Source organism: Procambarus clarkii, chromosome 30 (assembly GCF_040958095.1).
Source record: "Procambarus clarkii isolate CNS0578487 chromosome 30, FALCON_Pclarkii_2.0, whole genome shotgun sequence".
Classification (NCBI taxonomy): domain Eukaryota; kingdom Metazoa; phylum Arthropoda; class Malacostraca; order Decapoda; family Cambaridae; genus Procambarus; species Procambarus clarkii.
In genome coordinates, this window is record NC_091179.1 from 9,217,644 (window position 1) to 9,238,791 (window position 21,148).

Genomic DNA, 21,148 nt, shown 5'->3' on the forward strand with positions numbered 1-21,148 from the left:
CTTATATATTACTTTTCCTCATTTGTCCCCCTTCTTCCCCCTTTTTTTTTTTTTTTTTTTTTTTTTTTTTTCTTTTTTTCTTTACTTAAATGCCAACTTATAAATTCTCATCGGCTTTACTTTGTCGTGACGCAGAGGCTCTTGTACACCAACGAGAGGAATATCTAACTATATGCAGTATTTTTAATGCCAATTTCGGACCATTCACCTCGATATGGGGAGGTAACCCTCCTAGGAAGGCCTCTAGTGCCGAAGATAAGAGACTAGTTTTGCACAGGTAAAGCGGGAGGGAAGGGAATTATCAAGGGAAAGCGCAAAGTCATTATGATTATAGCACTGGGAAGTAGTCAGGAATGGGACTGCCAGGGGGTGGTAAGGAATGGTGCCCAACCACTTGGACGATAGGGAATTGAACGCAGACCTGCATGAAGCGTGACTGTCCCTCTACTGTGCAGGTAAAGCGGGAACACTACTTAGGAAGAGTCGCGCTGTTGTCCTTGATTAGGTTTTTTTTTTCTCTCTCTCCTACGGTAATTAAGTCTGTACTTTCACTAGGGCTAGTCCGGACCAAGTCTGATACATAGGGCTCCCCCACTTACATGCTACCCTGGAAGAGGTAGTCTCTGCCATGATTTGCTTGTAACCTGGGGCAACATTAAACTTGTAAACTACCTTGCTACCACTACCTCGGTGAGGGGTTCGTTAACGTACATTTACATCTAGCTACTCTGAACAAAATCACTGCAGCACGTACTTCAGTGAGCCCGTAATAGTTTTTATCAACGCAAGTCTTGTTATTGTGATTTGGTAAGTTTTAAAGGTAGTTTACTACCGTTTTTTTTTGGTTTTGTTTAAATATCTTTGTGGTGGATATAACTGAACAATGTTGACTAGTATCTAATTCTTAAACTGCTTTTTACATTAGTCGCTGTGGATTTTGCGCAAAATTCGGCTGCTCTTGGTAGTATGATGCACAGGGCTTTAGTTGCTTCACATTCCAGTAAGTGTAATAACGGCGCATCTGTTCCCCATACGATTCTTTAACCATTGGGTTTATATTCCAGCAGCACTTGTAGTAAAGTAGGTTTGTGTGTGGCTACTGCAACGTATCTAGATAGCTTTTTTGCCAGGCTTGAAAGAGTACTCGGTGGCTTGTTCGTACCACATCGCAGTGGATCTGCCTTCCGCTACTTTGCCTCTGTGGCGAATTTTGATAGTTGAGAGTATTGTCTTGATTACCCCTTAATCTGAGAGGAACTCTAGGTAATTTTTTCAGGTACAGTTAAAGCTAGGTCTGCCTTTTCATTAGGTTCCTTAGTTATATTTTGCCTGGCGGTAGGTGGATGTAGAGGCTCTGTACTCGATAATCTTCTAGCATGTGCTGCCGTTTACTTTACATTAATTACCCTCATATCTAGTAAGGGGCTCAAACTGAAGTCTAAGCCATTGGTAGGTTATGGCAGTAAAGTTTATTCCCACTATGCTTTCCTACTTTAGTAGGAAAACATAATACGTTAGGAATATTTTCTACGCTTTTTAACTAACATAGCTCGTCAAAACTAACAATAAGGGGGGTGGGGAGGATAGATACTTGGCTATACTAAATTTGCAGACATAAATTTGACTAGTGATAAAAGTAGAAAAGTTGCACCACCTAATTGTTATTCCCTGCACTGCAATCTTTGCTCTTCACCCCTATATTCTCGCCTGCACCAACTACAAATATTCATGAAAGTCAAATGCTCGGTAATCCAACTGCCAAACTGTCGGTTTACAAAAATTTTGTAAACTTATTTTAGTTTTATAATCCCCCGGCGATGGCGGAAACAAATGGGCAGAGTTCTTCACCCTGGTGCACCTGTTCACTTGGCAGTAAATAGGTACCTGGGAGTTAAACTACTGCTACGGGCTACAAGAATTAAACAAACTACGAACCACTTTTGAGGAAAGGGAGCAGTAGAACAAAAGTACTTGCATCGTATCAGGCTTGCATATCCATGTGCATGGGAAATAGGCTTACAGGTTCCGGAAGATGAGAGGAAATGTCAGCACTGTGGAGAAATGCCCGAGAGACCACTGCAACATTATCTAACAGTGCAGTTACAAACTAAGATTTCAATTTAGATTCAACAGAACAGAAGTTGTTGTTAAACACATGGGGACAAAATCTTACTGAAGCGACCATAAGAGTCATACTCATACTCCGCCCAAGTAAAACAAACACAACACTTAGTGGGCCACCCAGAGGCTTAGGGCCCACACAGGAATATCCCTGGAAAAAAAGCTACGGGCTGCTTACTGTGTGTATAAACCTAGTTGTGCTTGCGGGGGGGTTGAGCTCTGCTCTTCGGTCCCGCCTCTCAAGTGTCAACTATTTCTACTACTACAAGGAGGCTAGGCGTTTAGGGCTAGCTTCATCGGAATGAGCGGCCCGAATAGTTTGTGAATACAGGATGGACATAGGCTACTTGGGGTAGACCTAATTTAAAAGCTTTACGAAATATTAGTAATTATCCACACCCCATGGGCCATTTTCGTGAACACATGTGAAATTTGGAGTGTGATTAACGTGGAATTTTAATTATCGTGATAAATGGTTGAGAGGGGGGGGGGGGAGCAAGGGGACGGACAAGTAAAGTAAAGTAAAAGAATTGCAACCTGGAGTAGTGCTGTCCTCGCTAGGATCCCGAAGCCCAATAGTTTTTCGCGCAATTCCCCCCATGCACCCGGGCTCTGTCAACCGAATATTCTACCTCCACGCCCTTCAATACACACACAAATCACAATAGTGTGATATATCAAATGAACAAATCCACAAAGGCCGCGATGAGGGTTCGTACCTACGCACGGGATGTACCCAGCTGCGCCTTGGTCAACTGTGCCACGACATGGCTAAAAAGAATTACAACCTGGAGTGCTACTGCCCTCATTCACTTCAGGTTGCAATTCTTTTAAACTTTGATCTCATAAAGTTTGGAACTAGCGAGGTCACGGATCAGCTCACTTACCACAATATACTAATACCACTAAACAAGCTTAGGGTCTAGGCCAGCTATACCAATGCAACCCACAACAGATGTCTGTCCACCTACTGTAGGGTCTCGGCAGCACAGTTGGGTTCGTTCTTGACTCACAATTAGGAAGCCCGGGTTTGAATCCTGGGCAGGACAGAAATGGTTGGGCATATTTCCTATCATCTAATGCCTCAGTTCATTTAGCAGAAGAGACACTTTTAGGGGGATAGCCAGCTTGATGTGGGACTGCATCCTAGCGGAGATCTGTAGTTTATGCCCGAAACGCTTTGCGTAATAGTGGCTTTAGGCATTGTATGTACTAGCTCTACCTATAAGTCAAACAATCCTTGTAAATATTTATTGTATGTATGTACCTTACCTAAATAAAATTGTATTGTATTGTATTGTAGTTACTCCTTGGGGGGAGGGGGGACGAGACGTCGATATAAGCCTAGCATACGTACACAGGCTGTCTGTCCTCGACAAACTGAATGATTAAATAACTGCCAAGGTGCTGGATAAATTTTGTGGGTTGCATCCTGAGAAGGTCATCATGTAGTTACAGGCTCCCTGTCCTCGACTATGAATGCAAACTAAAATTAAGGTACAACAAAAACATACAAAAGAGGAGGTAGTTAAGGCTACCAATACATATAGAATTTCAAGAGTAAACCAGCACCCACATATATTTTAGGCGAGTACAGTACCCGAGTACCAGCGATAGTAGTTTTGATGCTTCCTAGCCGTGTTGCATGAATTCATCAGGAGAGGTGGCTCATCTCAAGGGAAGATGTTGGAGGGTGTAGGTGCTGGTGGATGCAGATGCTTGTAACACGTGTTAGTGCGTGATGTAGGTGGTGGTGGATGCAGGTGCAGATATGTTGTTGCAGGGTGCAGGTGTTGGAGGGTGGTGGCCAGGCATGGCAACACTGGAGTGCCTGGCTGGGCCGAAGCTCAGTGTCTCTCCCGCTGTGGCTCGGTGAGCAGTGCTGTAGCTCGTCCCTCATCTGCCTTATGTTTTGAAAGCTCCTTGGCATCTTCACGTCGTTATCTCTTTGCGGTATTTACAGGCGGCAATAACGAGTAGGAGTTGACGGTGGGAATACCTAGGCTGGCCTGCAGCAGTAAAGCATTGTCGTCTGCAGGCAGGTCTCGCTCAGCTGATTTCGACAGGTCAGTTAATGACTTCGAGTCTCTTAGACTCTTTAGAGTGTCTTAGGTTAACTAATGGACGTTGCTGTAATTTGGCTTGAGCATGGGGCTGCTGCAGAGTACGTTATTGGCATATAAATGTGAATTGGTAAATGTTATATGTATCAGGTTTAGCTGAGCAGGTTAGCAAGGACAAAGCATTATTATTGCTGGGAGTGCGAGCCAGGTTTTACAAGGCCACCATAAACACACCTTTTATAGAACGTAGGATATATTTACAGTGCTATTGAGAAGAATAACAGCAGCAGCAGCATGTAATTCTTGATATGTGCTCGCGACAAAGAACAAGGAAGGTTACAATAGACTCATTAGCTCGACCTTGCTAGTTCCTCTTAACACAACATTGTTGTTCTCATTTCGTATTTGTACGTTACATGTGGTTAAGGCTGGGTATTGTATACTCCACTTCAGCAGGCTTTGTTTACCCACTCAAGGTGTGGTAGTGTATTGATATATGTGCATACAAATCGTAGTGTGAAAAAAATGCATGTTGCATCTGTGTTTTTTTTTAACACATTTAGGTACATATGCATTTGTGCAGCTACCCTAGACTATATGAAGGGGAGTACAGTGTGTGTCAAAAAACTAGCTACGTGGTGCTAACAATCCCCATCACACAAGATGGTTAGTCATACAGAGGTATGTGATCTGTAGTCTGCACTGGCAGACTCTAGGTGCATTATGAGGATATCATCATGAACAAGAGTGAATAAGGTAACAGTGATACTAAAAGTCCCCATCTCGCAGGATGGTTAGTCATACAGGGCCATATGTTTAGTAGCCCGCTGAGGAACACCTTTTTATGGGATACAGTATTTTTAAATTTCCAATTTATAAAGTTCTGACTGACTGGTTTTGACAACATTCGGAGTTGTGTATTTTTAATTGAAGTGATTTTCAGTGTGATTAAGAAAAATTATTCGTGTTAATAAATGTTTTATGTGTATACTCACAAGAGTAATACAAATACAGTAACCACAGTTGCTAAAGATTATTTAATGTGCCACCCTAAGCATATTGCAGACAGTTCATTTAAATTGCTATATGATAGTATGATCAAAAACAATATGTTTGGCTCAATGATAATTCATTATACTATTTATCTACCTCAATTTTGTATTAACAAAGAAGGCATTTTATATTATTGTATCTTGACAAGGTTGCTACAGTGTAAAACTACTTGTGTGATATGTTGGGAATAAGCTGAGCTAATGCTTCTCCCTGCCATAGTGTAGGAGCTTGACAAATTTAAAGGCATATGCTTTAGCAAAGTTCATTCAAGTAATAATACACTAGATAATACACTACAATAATACACTAGTAATGATACAATAATACACTAGTAATAATACACTAGACTTTCTATTATCTATAGCTATTGTCTGAATTAAAGTGCATCTGTTAGTAATACAGTAATGTGCAACAGCAGCTATTGCCAGTCAGAATTGAGCATTCAAGATCATTCTGCTTCTTGTGGGGTAGCTTATGAGTCTGTTATCTGCTTGCAAGTCACAATGATCAGATTGAATGGTTAATAACTTATTGAATCTGCTTTATCTGCCTACTTTAAAGGGGGAGGAATTTAGATTTTCTACACTTCTGCTTTCTCATTTCACCAAATTATGAATTTGGTTTATTCCCTGGATTTTAACAAATCTAATCAAAAAGTTTGGAGGATTTAAATGTAGTCAAACTTTATGGCATGTGATTTTTTTACCTTGACCATTAATACAGTACAGTACTGTACTGTATCGGCCAAGACTAGTGTCTCGGAGATAATCCTGAATGTATTTTTTCTTTCATATAAATGTAGTAGAAATCTACATTAATTAACCAAATGCTGTAATTTGCATTGTTACAAATTTGTTTTGCCATAAATATAATGTACTTTAATAATAATGCAATATAAGTGCTAGGCTTTTAAACTATTAAAGGAAATAAATTGATATTCAAATGCAGTATTTAAGCAGTAAAATTAGCCATTCCAGCTTTGGTAAATAATAAGTCAAAGTACTGTACAGTCTAATAACTGATTCTAGTAACTTGTTACTAGAATCAGTAAAGTAATACTGTACTTTGTTTACATCTTTCTTTTATAATATAAAGGGAGTAAATAGTTGGAACCCCAACCAGAGAAAGATGTGGAAGTGGACAATCTCAGGTTGTTAGGAGTTGGTTGTGAAGCAGGATACAGTCGAATATAGCCGCCTGGTGTTTGGTGCGTCTCAAGTGGTTCACACTTGATTCCTTGTTGGATATTACAGTATTTGGGCTTTCATTTAGATTTACATGTTGTAATTCAGTATATTTTCATATTGACATTTTACTATCATTATTGCTAGTAAAGTATAAAAACTTAGATCTAGTGTAAATTACACACCATTTTCTAGTTTGTCATTAATACCAGTTAATGCAGTTTTAAATGAATGTTTCAGAGTGTTTGAATGGTTATCTCTTAAGGAGACAGCCTAGGACCAGTAATCCAGCAGGGTGACCATTATGTAAGGATGATCGGTTTTATCCTATTTTGGTCTCTTCCCCCTTGTTTCACATAAGTGACACAGGCTGATCTTGACACTATTTTATTATTTGGTGAGCTTAAGTAATTTTAGGCTGTCTTGTAGTAATAGAATGGTAGTTTTATATATGGCTGGATATATTGTGGTGCTTTCTTTCCAACATATTTCTTGATTTGGTAAATTTGCTTTATTATTATTGTCTCCTCCTTATCTGGCAAATAATTGGTTGGTCTATGTAGTTTAATGGTCTCCTTCATTATTTTATGACTTAATGAGTTGACAGTAATTTAATTAGCATGATTTATTCCTGAAACAAAAGTGCGAGGTCTTTAATATTAGTCGACTCATTTTTGCATCATGGTGTTTGATGGAACTTTTTTGATAGGCTATACTGTACAGTACTGTACTGTATAAAACTTTATTCTGTTGCAAACTTATTTTCCCTTTTGTGTGTGTAGTGGTTATTTCAATTGTACTGTACTGTACTTTATAATTGGTTGACCCTTGTGTAGTACATTTGACCAATGTAGTACATTTGCATGGTAATAAGATTTGTACAGAAACCTTATTATTTTGTTGTATTGGTCTATCCAACTTTGAAAAGCAGGTTGTGTTGAAAAATGTTTCGTGCTTTCTTGGGACTAACAAGAATTATTTGAATTATAAGCCCTCCCCCCGCCCCACCCAAGGATTTGAACAGTTAATTCCCCTGAGAATTGTGGATAAAATATGTTTGTTACAAGCCAATGGGGAATTATGCCTTTTGGATACAAGGCAATGGGGGTTATACACAATTAGCATAAAAGATACAATAATGGCCATTACTTCCTGTACAGTACTGGTAATGTCATTCTAATTAATAATGTATCCATTTACTGGAGTGCAGTCCCTAATAGACTGTAATCCAAATAGTTCAGTACCATATGTACAGTACCTGCATTTAGCTTATCTTATCTCTGATATATCCCCTATCTTGTACCTTATATTTGGCTTATCCCTAATTTTTTTTTTAAGTTACGTAATGGTACACTGCTATTCAAGCAAATCTTGAATTAGTCTTAATGCACACTGCTCTTTCCAATATGATCTGCTTCCAAAACCATATGGAACAATGACTATTACTGGGTTTGTATGTAGAAAGTTGTTGGAATTTATTACTGCAGTGTACTGTATATACACTAATAGTAATAACTAATGTTAAGCATATGTTGGGCTGCATTTTGAATAGGCTGATGGACATTATTGTCGTGATTACAGCATTTGCTCCATTGTTAAGTAAGCTTCCACTACAAAGTTTTTGTTCATTAATTAAATAAATCTTGAATTTACTGAGGGTTGGTAAGAAAGATTCTTCCTACTTTTGCAATCACAATTAAACTAAGGAATAAATTCCAAAGGTCATAATACTATAGATACTGTATAATAACTTCTGTAGTGGTACAATACTATATAACTCTGTATATTGCATATATTGTTCATTTTCACTGGAAAATTTCAGAGCATTTTTTAATAAGGATGTTTATTTTGTTCTAGATGAGGGTTGTGCTACAAATCTGTGGAGCGGTATGGTAGGTGGGGGTGTGGGCAAGCTGCAAGGTGCAGGAGGGGCAATTCATAATACACTTGACTATGGCCCCTCACCGCCCTTGGCCGCTGCTCCTCACACCACACCACACCCTACACTGCAACCCATTACCACAGCCACTGATCACCTCTCTTATATGGCAAGTGGAACACTAAGTGAAACTCTGTACTCCTCCCTGAGAAGTATCTATGAGAGAATGACTAACTACACAAATTCATGTCAAGCCAACTGCTCTGGCCGTGGCGAGTGCCTAAACGGTACTTGCTTTTGCCTGGTGTGTACAAATATGCAGTGTTTAAGTTGTAATATCAAGGATCAGATTTGTAACATTTTAATCAAAATATATTTTGATATAATTTAGACTAATAGTATCTTTGTATATTTGCTTTGTCTAATACAGTATACTGAAATACTGTAGAGACTATTTGTTTGATTTTCTAATTTGTAACATGTTTATTCATTTTTTTTTCAGGTTCAGTATGAAGGGGACACTTGCATGGATCCCAATCTTGCATACTTTATCAGCTTTGCTACTGTATTTTACCTGATATCTGTTGTAAGCTTGGCCCAGTTGGTGGTGTGTATTCGGGCGGAATATATGAAACAAAAAACTCCATCCCTCAGGAGGGCATGTCGAGTCACCACCCAGAAGTTGTTATATGTTATCACCTTTGTTGCGGCCACCCTCAGAGGGGTATACTTCTCATCCCCTGTAAGTAGATAAGGACTTGGTTTGTGTATTCTGAAATAGTGAATATATATACAGTACTGTATATACATACAGTACAGTACTGTAATTTGATAATGATGAAGGTGCCTTAAATTGAGCATAAAAAAGTTATATTCTTTTTTCTGAATTTGTGTAGATAAGTTTTGATTTTGTGGTCTATGATAAAGTTCTCTCTACAGATGTATTAAATGAGGCATATGGGTATCGGTCATTGATGGTTTGTGTTAAAATAAATGTTTTCGGAATACAATGTACATTTACCGGTAATGTATTCTACACATTTTCAGTTTGTTTCGTTACACAGTATGGTAGTTTATTTTATTGTTAAGTAATATATTACTGTATTTTATTGATCCTTAGTCAAATGCTGATCTGATGTTGGCACCGTCATTCAGAAGTGCCTTCTACCCCATCATCCTCAGTGCAGGCTCCCTCATTGTCTGCTTCTGGGCAGAGGTGAGTACCTTACTATTAAAGATAAAGCTGCAATTGTTTTATGAAATGCACACAATTACTTGTTTCTTTTTTGAGGTTTGGAGGTTCCCTATGGAAATGCCATATTCAAAGAAAAACTGAGGAAACAAGATTGTCTCGGACACAAGTTAATCTGATTACAGTACCCTTGCTCACCTGTCAGAACCAGCTGAATGTTATTGTAATTTATTGCTTAGCTGTAGGAGTTGTATACAAGGTGAATGCTACTAATATTGTCACATTCTGGTGAGCATTACATATCTGCAGGTTTCTTCAAGGAATACTGAGAGATGAAATAGTTTGTTATTTCATAGTGCACATTATTGTGAAAGTATCACGACACAATTTTTGCAAAAACAGATCCTGTTAGCAAACATACTTAAGCTTATGAAAACAACAATCAATTACACAGATAAAGATTTCCTATTTGTTATGGTGTAAACAGATTTTTCTAAACCTTTTCGTAAAGTTCCACATGAGCGATTTGCCCACAAACTGTGAAATCTTGAACAAAATCTGAAATACTACTACTGTATATCATCAACCATGCCATGGGCATACCTAAAAAACAACAGATTGGGTTGTGGTGGCACTGTATTGGCTCGATAGCAGTGTGGTTGCCAAACAAACCAATCCCAGCTTCTTGGAGGTGGGGATATTTATGGAAGTGTGGGGGAGGGGATTGGTAGTTTAGAAAGTCTGGCCCAAAAATTTATAACCATTATTTTCAAAAAAAGGAAGTTCAGAAAGTGGGATGGCCCTTGTAGTTAAAATACTAGCAAGTGCTGTTCATTAATGATAAGTGCAAGCTCTTATGTGTAGAACATAACAATACATATCACAGCTACTGCTGTATATTGACAGCACAGCTCTGCATTAAATTAAAAAAAAGTAATTGAAAGCTGCCCTAAAAAATCTTGGGATGATCAAATAAATTTGAATAAACAAATAAGAAGGCCTTTGTCTCTACTGTGGCCACTACAGATGGTGGCCATCGTGTAAAAGCCAGGTTCAGTACAGCACAGTACAGCACTGAATGACTACTGTCCCATTGCAAAGCATCTTCCATGCCTGCATAAAAAAAATTGAGGAAACGGCGAGTCATGTAGTTACTAGTCTTGCTCCACACTCGCCCAACTGGGCGGCAGCTTTACATGTCGTGTGCATTACCTACAGTCAGTAAATCTTAGATATTTCGCTAAGATTCCCAGCAATACATGTTCTTGCACATTTCTTGGACTCCATTCATGGTGTATGAGTAATCAATGTTTTCCCATCACTAGCATTTAAAGAACACTGCAATAGTTGATCATCATCTGGTGTCCGTCTTGAAATGTGTACAGTATATTGACAGGCGAGCTGTCATTTCAAGTGAAAGATTGCAAAGGGGGTTCACTTTTGCTTCATTGAAATTACAATTAAATTAGAAAGGGGAGTTAATTGAAGTGAAAATTAAAAGTTTGATTTTTGAGTGTGTTAGGAACCAAGAGATAGGAGATGCCCCAAAATTTACAAAGAATTGGAAAACCCTCAAATTTATGGTATTATGAACTTCTTGAAAAACCTTGCTTTAATATCACGGTAATGATGGTTCTTTTGTGGAATTTTAACTCGATAAAGATTTAAATAGTCCTATAGGCCTATCTTAAATCTATAAGAATGACACTTTTCCAAGTCAAAACTTGAAGTCCTCAGTTACAGAATGCACATCTCAAGTCCAGCTTTTGTAACTACCATACTGCTTTATTCATTAATGTTTATATTAAGAGGGTCCCGGTAGTACAGTTGGGTTTGTTCTTGATGCACAATCGAGACTATCAGGTTCGAATCCCGGGAGGGACAGAAATGGTCGGGCACATTTCCTTTCATCTAATATACCTGTTCACCTAGCAGTAAGTAGGTACTCAGGAGTTAGTCAGCTTGTTGTGGGGTGACATTCTGGGCGGGGTCAGTAATTCGGCCTGGGGGGTGGGGGACCTCAATAAAAGCCAAAACTTGTATGAAAACACTCTGGCTTTCTTCCCCCAACACAATTGAATTATTATTAATTCCGACAAATTCAACATGAGGAACTTGTTAATTCAAGTAACCTGTGTTCGAGAAGCTAGTTGTTGCATATGTAGTATTTTGTAATAGAATTTGAAATATGGTTTGCTTACTTATAATTTTGTAATTGTTTATGATACAGAATGGGGGGATTTTACAGCTAAATTGATTTCAAGTGGCCACTTTATTTATAATATAAAGTACTTTACTATGTAATTATTTATACTGTACACAGTTTGATATTGTATAAATATTTGTAATAAATTCCTAAAGTATTACGTTCTTGAGTTTAAGCCGAAGCAGTATGTAAATTTTTGTTCATGTTCTCTTTTAAAGGCTTATTGATACATGGAAGATAAATAGGAAGCGTGAAATTTCTTGACTTTCACAAAGTAATAAACTTACAGTATTTTATTTACAACAAGTTGATAATTAATAAGAAAAGAAACATGTCATATGAGAGCTTTTAATAGATGTGATATCCTGTCAACTTTCCTCCATCATGGGTTGGAACATTTCTGCTGTTCCCTCCAGCATATGTGGTAACCCTTCTGTTTTCTCCATTACATAAGTCTATCGAGAGGCAAATGTCCATTGCGGTCATTTATCAATCGATAGAATCATTGGTGAATCTGATACCTTTGATATTGCTCACCTTATGCACTTTTTTCTCATATTGGCATCCTTGGTAATATTTCTGACTTGAATATCCTGTGACTTTGATGATGCTACATAGTCTTCCCAGCATGGTGCCTTGTTTTGATAATTACCTACCTGATGCTTCTGTTCACCTAGAAGTAAATAGGTACCTGGGAAGTTAGACAACTGTTGTGGGTTGCATCTTGTGAATGTCCAGTAGGTGACCATCGTAATAGTTAGATGTACTGTATGTATGCACATAGCACCCAAACTCCCACACACCACTCTCCACGTCTCATGCACACACACTCCTTCCCATCCCTCACACGTGTCGTGCACGCACCTTCCCATCCCTCACACGTGTCATACACACACCCTCCCATCCCTCGCATGTCACGCACAGCTTCCCATCCCTCACATGTCACGCACAGCTTCCCATCCCTCACGCGTATCACATACACAGCTTCCCATCCCTCACACGTGTGTCACACACGCCTTCCCATCCCTCACACGTGTCACGCACACCCTCCCATCCCTCACACGTGTCACGCACACCCTCCCATCCCTCACACGTGTCACGCACACCCTCCCATCCCTCACACGTGTCACGCACACCCTCCCATCCCTCACACGTGTCACGCACACCCTCCCATCCCTCACACGTGTCACGCACACCCTCCCATCCCTCACACGTGTGTCACACACGCCTTCCCATCCCTCACACGTGTCACGCACACCCTCCCATCCCTCACACGTGTGTCACACACGCCTTCCCATCCCTCACACGTGTCACGCACACCCTCCCATCCCTCACACGTGTGTCATACACACACCCTCCCATCCCTCACACGTGTGTCATTCACACACTTTCCCATCCCTCACACGTGTGTCATTCACACACCTTCCCATCCCTCACACGTGTGTCATTCACACACCTTCCCATCCCTCACACGTGTGTCATTCACACACCTTCCCATCCCTCACACGTGTGTCATTCACACACCTTCTCATCCCTCACACGTGTGTCATTCACACACCTTCCCATCCCTCACACGTGTCATACACACACGCAGCCTGTGTCAATCTAGGGAGATTGGACTGGGCGCCAATCCCTAACTATTCGTTCCTGTTCACACAGGAGTAATTGGGAACCTATTTGTAAACCGATTGGTGGGTCATGTCCCAGGGAAAAACTTCTAGGTAAAGTAAGGGTTACAGTAAGATTTGGGCAGGGAACAGCAGTAAGCCTGCTAACAAGAATCGTAAGTCGTCTACTCCTGTACCCATCTGTAAAAAAATAGCCCCCAGCCCTACGGTGGCCCTCCAAGTTCCACAATAGCCAGCAGTCTTTGTCCAGGTGTTAGGATGCAGGGAAGAGCAGTTAGGTAAGGGGCTTGGTGCCTCACCGCCGCTCAACAACACAGGCTTCCCACCTTAACAAATGTCATCTGCATTGTGGTCATGCGTACGTACATGTATCCGGCGCACCGTTCACAGTCCTTGTCTCGCGATTTGGCTTCACATGGGGGATTGTTATCCAACATTACAATGGCAATGTTTATAATATTGAGCCCTCGGTAGCATTTGACATTTATGTATGCACTTTATAATTGTGCAGACTAATTTAAAATAGCCTGGCATCACACATGCATACGTACTCGTGCAAAAAAAATTGTATACCAGTTACTCAAAGGATGCGAAAGTCGTTGAGTTGTGTGATGGCGTTATTAATGGTGCTGGGAAAGAGGCCCGAGAGGAATTGTCCATATCTATCGACCCAGGTGTTGTTGGTCTCGTCCCGGGTACATGTGTACTCGGGCGAGCTGCTGCTAAGCGGGACCTGTGGGGTGGTGGGGGTTAGTGGGGGTTGGGGTGTAAAGGTGAGGGACGTATATGACGCGTGTGGAAAATGCAGCATGACTGAGGTAGGCTTTTGAGGCCCAGCGGTAGAGACAACTAGGTGTGAGGGGGGTAAAGCTTGTGGCTATAGCCGGTGTTGAGGGAGCCGAGGTGGACGTATGGTATTTTGGACCCACAGACAGGGAGTGGCGTCATTTGACCCAGGCATTGATGGAGATGTGGAGCGTTTGACCATTCCATTAAATGCGCAGTGGTCAGTGCATCCAAAAGGTCCTGGGTTCGGTTCCCTCGGTAGAACAAGACGTTTAGGCACATTGACTTTTACCTGATGCCTCTGTTAACCTAGCAGTAAATAGGTTTACTTGGGAATTAAGCAACTGTTGTGGGTTGCGTCTTGGAGAAGGTCAGTAGTTACCTTAGGGCCGGAGACCTCGATAAGTTGAACACGTTTTTTGTCCGATTATGGGGAAATCAATTATCTCTTGACACTTAAGACTACAACTACCATATTTATCACTAGTATATTGTAATGAGTAGGTCTGTCTTTCTCGAATATTAGTCTGATTTTACTGTCATTTTTCTGGGCTGAATGTGCAGAGATTTTGCGTAAGTTTTTGCACTTAGTTCAGTATATCACCTTTGTGTGGCCAGAACAATGGCAAGTGGGAGTAAATCCGTAGCCAAGAACTGGACAAATGCACGTGTGCGAGCGCGCACATTCATTCCATGCTATGCTTTCCCATAATGAGACGGGAAGCCTGTTAGGCCTATCCAGGTTCCTCTAGCCTAAGCAATGAACTTTTCAAGGATGCATCCCGCAACAGTTGCCCAACTCCCAGGTGCTCGTTTACTACTACGTAGACACAGGCATCGAATGAAAGTAAACGTTGCCCAAACGTCTCATTCTGCCAAGGGAACCAAACCCAGGGTCTCTTGGATTTGACCCTGACGCTCTCCGTCGTTTTCTCCACATCTACACAGCACATTCCAGTAGACCAATGTAGCTTACATATGCCCACCGTGGTAGACATATATTTAATCACAGGATTTACATACTTAGGATGCAAATAGGAGGTTTTGCGAATAACGCATCCAGATGTATTGCCGTTAGGCGAGGCCACGTCATAATTAGGTGTTGGCCGGTGACATATGGACGCAAGGAGTCACAGCAGCGGTGCCCATCTAGATCCAACCCCCGTCTTCCCCCGTGTATCTAGGAAGGCTATTTTTAAAGCTAGCTATGCGATTTGCCTCTGATGTTGGCCGGCAACCTATTTCTCTCGTCTACCACCGTTGCCAAACCAATACCTCACCCATATCATAAGAAATGTTTGGCCTCGCATCAGTGTGCAATAGTGGCAGTGTGTTTTCACCCCCTTGCCTTGTGTGTAATTATGCAGTAGTATTTCTTCGTGCTGTGAATCCTGCCTTACTAGAGGTGATGAAATGTAGGACGCCTGGCCTGTTCAGACTGATGTCAAAGATTTTGTTGTAGCTCTTCTAGGTTGATTGCGAGAATCCCTGAATCCTCGCAAGTTATACTAGAAATTGTATGACAGGCAACTCGGTTGTCACTCGGAGAAAGCTGTTCTTGGTTAGTCGGCAGAAATGCTTCTGTTAAAAAGCTGATTGTTGTATTTGCTTACCCGCAGGATCGGTTGAGTTTTATTGTTTGCTGTCATTGTCAAACTTTGTCTTTACACTTGTTCAATCCAGCTAAAATAAATTTTCAGAATAAGCTCTCTTCATACACAAGATAAGCTATGTTAATAAGAGAGACTGAATATGTCTGTCTTTCCAAGGTTGTAGGGCAAACGTTTGGGGCTAGCCTCTCAAAACTTTGGAGGGCAAAGGGTCTGAGGTATGGGACAGACGGAGGGTGGTCGGGGTCACCGTAAGTAATTAATTAATTATCAAGCGAAGGCGTCAAGCCAGGGGGGACTATGTAGCGAGGGGTCTCCCTACATAAATATTAGTACTTATAGTGACCCCCTCCCTTACGATTGTCATGAAATGTGAAATATTTGGTGTCTTGCCCATTAAGTTTTCAGTGCTTCGTAATAATACATTTTCTGAGACTCAGAATGGTTTCTTAATCAATTTTTTGTCAATATGAAGAAATGGGTAACCAAGGGGAGGGGAAGTGGGAGATGGGATGAAGAAGGGGAAAGGGTGAAGAGAGGGAAGAGACCCGGGTGCAACTCCTGCTTTTGTTAGCTTGGTAACGGCTGTTGTGTGATACTCAACAACCACAACAGAAACGGCTTCTGCTGTTCGAAACTGACACGTTACATTTCTTAATCAGGGTAATGCCCCTTTCTGCAGTGTCATTATCACTTAAAAGGCATTGATGGAGCTTCTTAGTCATTGCTGTAGTATTCCTCCGCGTCACCGACTCCCAACAATCTGGAGAATGTTTTTTGTACGGCGGATGACGAAGTCTCCAGATCTTTCACTTGAAAGATTAGATATTTTCCCCCTCTTATCGTTTCAATTCTGTCTTCTGTTCCGATTTCTTAAATTTCTGGAACATATTTTCCTTGGCTGCCAGAGTAACGTTCATTACCACGCTGGGGTAATTAGTGGCTTTAGGCATAGTATATACTACCTATGTCTAGAAATCTAACATTTGTAACTCATTTTGTGTGTGTGTACTTTTACCTGAATAAACATTATTATTATTATTATACCCAGGAAAGCCAATCCAACATATGTTTCCGACAGATACCAAAGATGTCTCTTAGCCGCCTTCAAAGTACTCGCCTTGATGTGTGTTCGGGTAAGAGTTCCGAAGTTGAATCATGTCAGTCATTCCTTGGTGTCCGTCGACTCTCAATTGCCTCATTCCAAAAATGGACATATACGTGGGTGACAAAATACCCTTTATATATATATATATATATATATATATATATATATATATATATATATAATATATATATATATATATATATATATATATATATATATATATATATATATATAATATATATATATATATATATATAATATATATTATATATATATAATATATATATATATATATATATATATATATATATATATAATAATATATATATATATATTATATATATATATATATATATATATATATATATATATATATAATATTATGCATCAAATGCATAATAAAGCACAAAAAATATTCAAGGAAGGGGGTGGTAGGAGAAAAGCACACAGAAACTGTATTGGAGGGGATCTAAACATTCCCTCTAATGCGTTATGCGTGGTTTCCTCCGAGGCTATGGGTCCCCCTTCTTCCAGCTAGAGGTGGTACTCCCTTCCATATTATATAATATATATATATATATATATATATATATATATATATATATATATATATATATATATATATATATATATATATATATATATATATATATATATATATATATATGTCGTACCTAGTAGCCAGAACGCACTTCTCAGCCTACTATGCAAGGCTCGATTTGCCTAATAAGCCAAGTTTTCATGAATTAATGTTTTTTCGACTACCTAACCTACCTAACCTAACCTAACCTAACTTTTTCGGCTACCTAACCGAACCTAAGCTATAAAGATAGGTTAGGTTAGGTTAGGTAGGGTTGGTTAGGTTTGGTCATATATCTACCTTAATTTTAACTCCAATTAAAAAAAATGACCTCATACATAATTAAATGCGTATCTTTATCATTTCATGAGAAAAAAATTAGAGAAAATATATTAATTCTGGAAAACTTGGCTTATTAGGCAAATCGGGCCTTGCATAGTAGGCTGAGAAGTACGTTCTGGCTACTAGGTACGACATATATATATATATATATATATATATATATATATATATATATATATATATATATATATATATATATTGTAAATGATAAGATAATATATTATGCGAACAAGCCTCAATGGTCCCCAGGACTATATGCAACTGAAAACTCACACCCCATAAGTGACTCGAACCCATACTGCCAGGAGCAACGCAACTGGTATGTACAGGACGCCTTAATCCACTTGACCATCAGGAGGTAGCCGAGGCTATTTAGCCCATCAGCCCGCTGGCACTCTGATGGTAATCTTGGGCATAGTATTTTATCAAATCGCCACATTCTTTGGGGCAGACGTGAGGAACACAAATGCGAACAAGCCTGAAGCCCCAGGACTATATGCAACTGAAAACTCACACCCCATCTACTAAATCCCAACTTTTGTTTTTCTTAAAAATGTGATGGACGTGTGTAAACCCTACTTATTGTTCAATCTGTCTAAAACTTGGCACACGGCTTGGTCACTTCGATGAATAAAACCAGGAGACGATCAAAGTGATACGAAAATAAGAACTTTGGAGAATTGGAACTCCTTAAAAATTATATAATAAATTATACATTCAAATGTTAGATATATCAATATTATTTGGACTGTTTTTAATTTATTCAAAATCGGGTCACAATGGACATTCGTCATTTTCCTGTGATTATATATAATTACATGCTATTACAATGACCGGACCGCTATTATTAAATTGTTATTGATTAAATATACTGATGATAATAAAAGGCGAGGATGTAGTCGTGAAAGTAAGCCGTAAAATTAGGGCGGCATTCGTTACCAAACTAATTTTTGTGTTGATATATATGTGTGTGTTGATTTGTGTTGGGGGTGTTGATATTTGTCAAGGCTGCTTTGATTATATCCGTTTTTATTTTACACGTTACATGAATTATGCTGGTTAAAAGTGAATGTTTGCACTAATGACATGACGCTTTGGAACACTATAAGGGACAAGACTGGTCATCGTGTAACGTGGCTGTAACTAAGAGGAGTCGCTCCGTACCTTCCACTGAGCTGCCGTATTTAAATCGCGGGTGTTGTATACCAGCTGTGCCTTGTGCAGGTTTAATGACAACATCTTGGCAACCCCCAGGAATCCATCTACCGCATGGGTTTTGGGGGGGGGTTAAATTTAGGCTCTTGGCATATGTCATGTTGTCTGATATACATTTAATTTGTCTGCCAGCAGTCAACCTTGTATTGTAGGAGCTAAGCTGGACAAGAATGTACACAAGCTTTAGTCGTCATTATTGTAGCCTATACTAAAATATATGTTGGCAAAATATTTACTTTTCTAACAGTCTACACATGGTCCACGGTGAAACTACTCGCCTGATTGTATTAACACAGTTGCGGGGATGGTGTGTAGGCTCCAAAGCCTTTTGGGCTTTGTTGTATCTGCATTTATAGCTAATGAATGTATAAAGTTTGCCTCCGCGACTTCACTCCTTAATGCATTTCATTTGTTCACTATGTTAACACTGAAGAGAATTTTATGTCTTCGTGGCTCATTTGGGTACTTGGTTTTCATCATGTGTTCATCTGTTCGTGTATTAGCCATGCTAAAGAGTGTGTCCGTTTGTGTGGCTGGCGTTCTACTACTCCTATGTGCAGAACATGTTTCTACGGCCATTCTTAATTACGACATGATTAATTTTAACATCAGTAACATTTGCAGTCAATAGTCTAACGGCGACGTTTACAGGTAGGTTTGGTTCGTTTAATGTGGTGATGACCCGGTCTGCTGCGGGGAAGGGGGTCCACTGGTGCAGTGGGGGGTTGATTATTTCATGATGGGGCAGGACAGAGATGGGCTGCCAGCTGGAGCAGGACAGGACTGGAATTTGGCGTTTGAGGGGTGAGAGTCACAGACAAGGCTGTGGTGAGGTTACAGAGCGTTGTGCAGGGATGGGGCAAGATGGTACAGGACGAGGGAGTGCTGCTGCTGCTGCTGCTGCTGCAGAGCAAGGTGGCGCGGTGGTTGGGGAGGGTCGTCACCTCTTGTGAGTGACCCCCGACCGCTAGATCAATACTCCGGCACTACGACGCACTGCTGCCCACGTTATGTTATGCAACCCAGGCCACCACGTGACGCGTGGCACGCTCTGCGTCACGTCACTGCTACGCGGCGTGTGCTTGACACATGGTATGTGCGTGCCAGTACCACATGGTATGCCTGCATGACACTCCTGCCAGGTGCTGTCTGATGCACCATTACCACATGGTGTGTATGACGCCACGTGATGAAGCGATGATTCACATCCGCCTCCGAGCACGGAAAGCAAACAGTAAAGGGAACCTTGAGCACATGTCTTCCCCCCGACCCCCCCCACCTCCCCCCACCTCCCCCCACCTCCCCCCGACCTCACCATTTGAAGTATTCAACCAGTGTGTAATGTCCGCCACCACACTATAAGTGGCTCTTTTTGGATTTATATACAATTCAAGGCTTTCTCCCGCCGGTTCCATATTTATGTAGGTACACTTGGAAATTAAGAGGCTTAGACAGAAAACAAATAAGCTATCACAGAAAACAAATCACTGGACTAAATGTGATTAATGGCGCTTTATATCTCATTCCGGGTTGTGAAATATCATCCAAAAATAGATCCTTGCTAAATGTCAGGAGCAACGGAACGTAGTAATAAGATGCTAAAGAAACACTATTGCCAAATTCTTCTACTGGCCTTCATAAAATCCGTCGTCTCTCGGCCATAAACACACACACAATGAGGATACTCATTGTAATTGTGGATTCGCCCTATAATTCCGTAGAACTATGTTTTCTCGGTCTTGGGGACAAAATGTATTTTTTACAGTCAAGTTCGTTCGCAATTCACTATTGGCAATTCTGGCTTTGAATCCCGGTCGGGACACAATTTTTTGTATGATGCTCATCATGGTGCGTGTGCCAGGGAAGTCTAGGGACGTGCGTTCGAGCCCATTGTAGAGCTTCAATATTTTTAGTCCGTAAGTAGTACAATCGGGTTCGTTCTCAATTCACTGTTGGCATTTCCGGATTTGAATCCCGGTCGGGACACACATTTTACCGTAAGTAGTTTCAAAGCATTATATGACAGGGCCGGAAAGACGGGACAGGCCCTGTAACTACACTTTGGTAATTACACACACATTATGTATGTGTATGTATGTATGTATGTATGTATGTATGTATGTATGTATGTATGTATGTATGTATGTATGTATGTGTGTGTGTGTGTGTGTGTGTTCCCTC

General features: G+C 40.3%; 1 protein-coding gene across 5 annotated transcripts in view; it reads left to right on the top strand.

Moving 5' to 3' along the window:
* Positions 1-3,957: 3,957 nt before the first annotated feature.
* The window catches only part of LOC123765526 (uncharacterized), a 93,414-nt gene continuing 76,223 nt past the window's right edge, over positions 3,958-21,148 (top strand). For 3 of the 5 annotated variants that reach the window (XM_045754176.2, XM_045754178.2, XM_045754180.2), the window contains exons 1-4: positions 3,958-4,187; positions 8,279-8,604; positions 8,803-9,042; positions 9,421-9,516. In XM_045754176.2, the coding sequence (XP_045610132.1) occupies positions 8,311-8,604; positions 8,803-9,042; positions 9,421-9,516 (630 nt within the window). In that variant the 5' untranslated portion in view covers positions 3,958-4,187; positions 8,279-8,310. Of the gene's footprint in view, positions 4,188-6,661; positions 6,819-8,278; positions 8,605-8,802; positions 9,043-9,420; positions 9,517-21,148 lie in introns of all 5 variants that reach the window. The other 2 variants (XM_069333862.1, XM_045754177.2) reach the window with 2 other exon arrangements.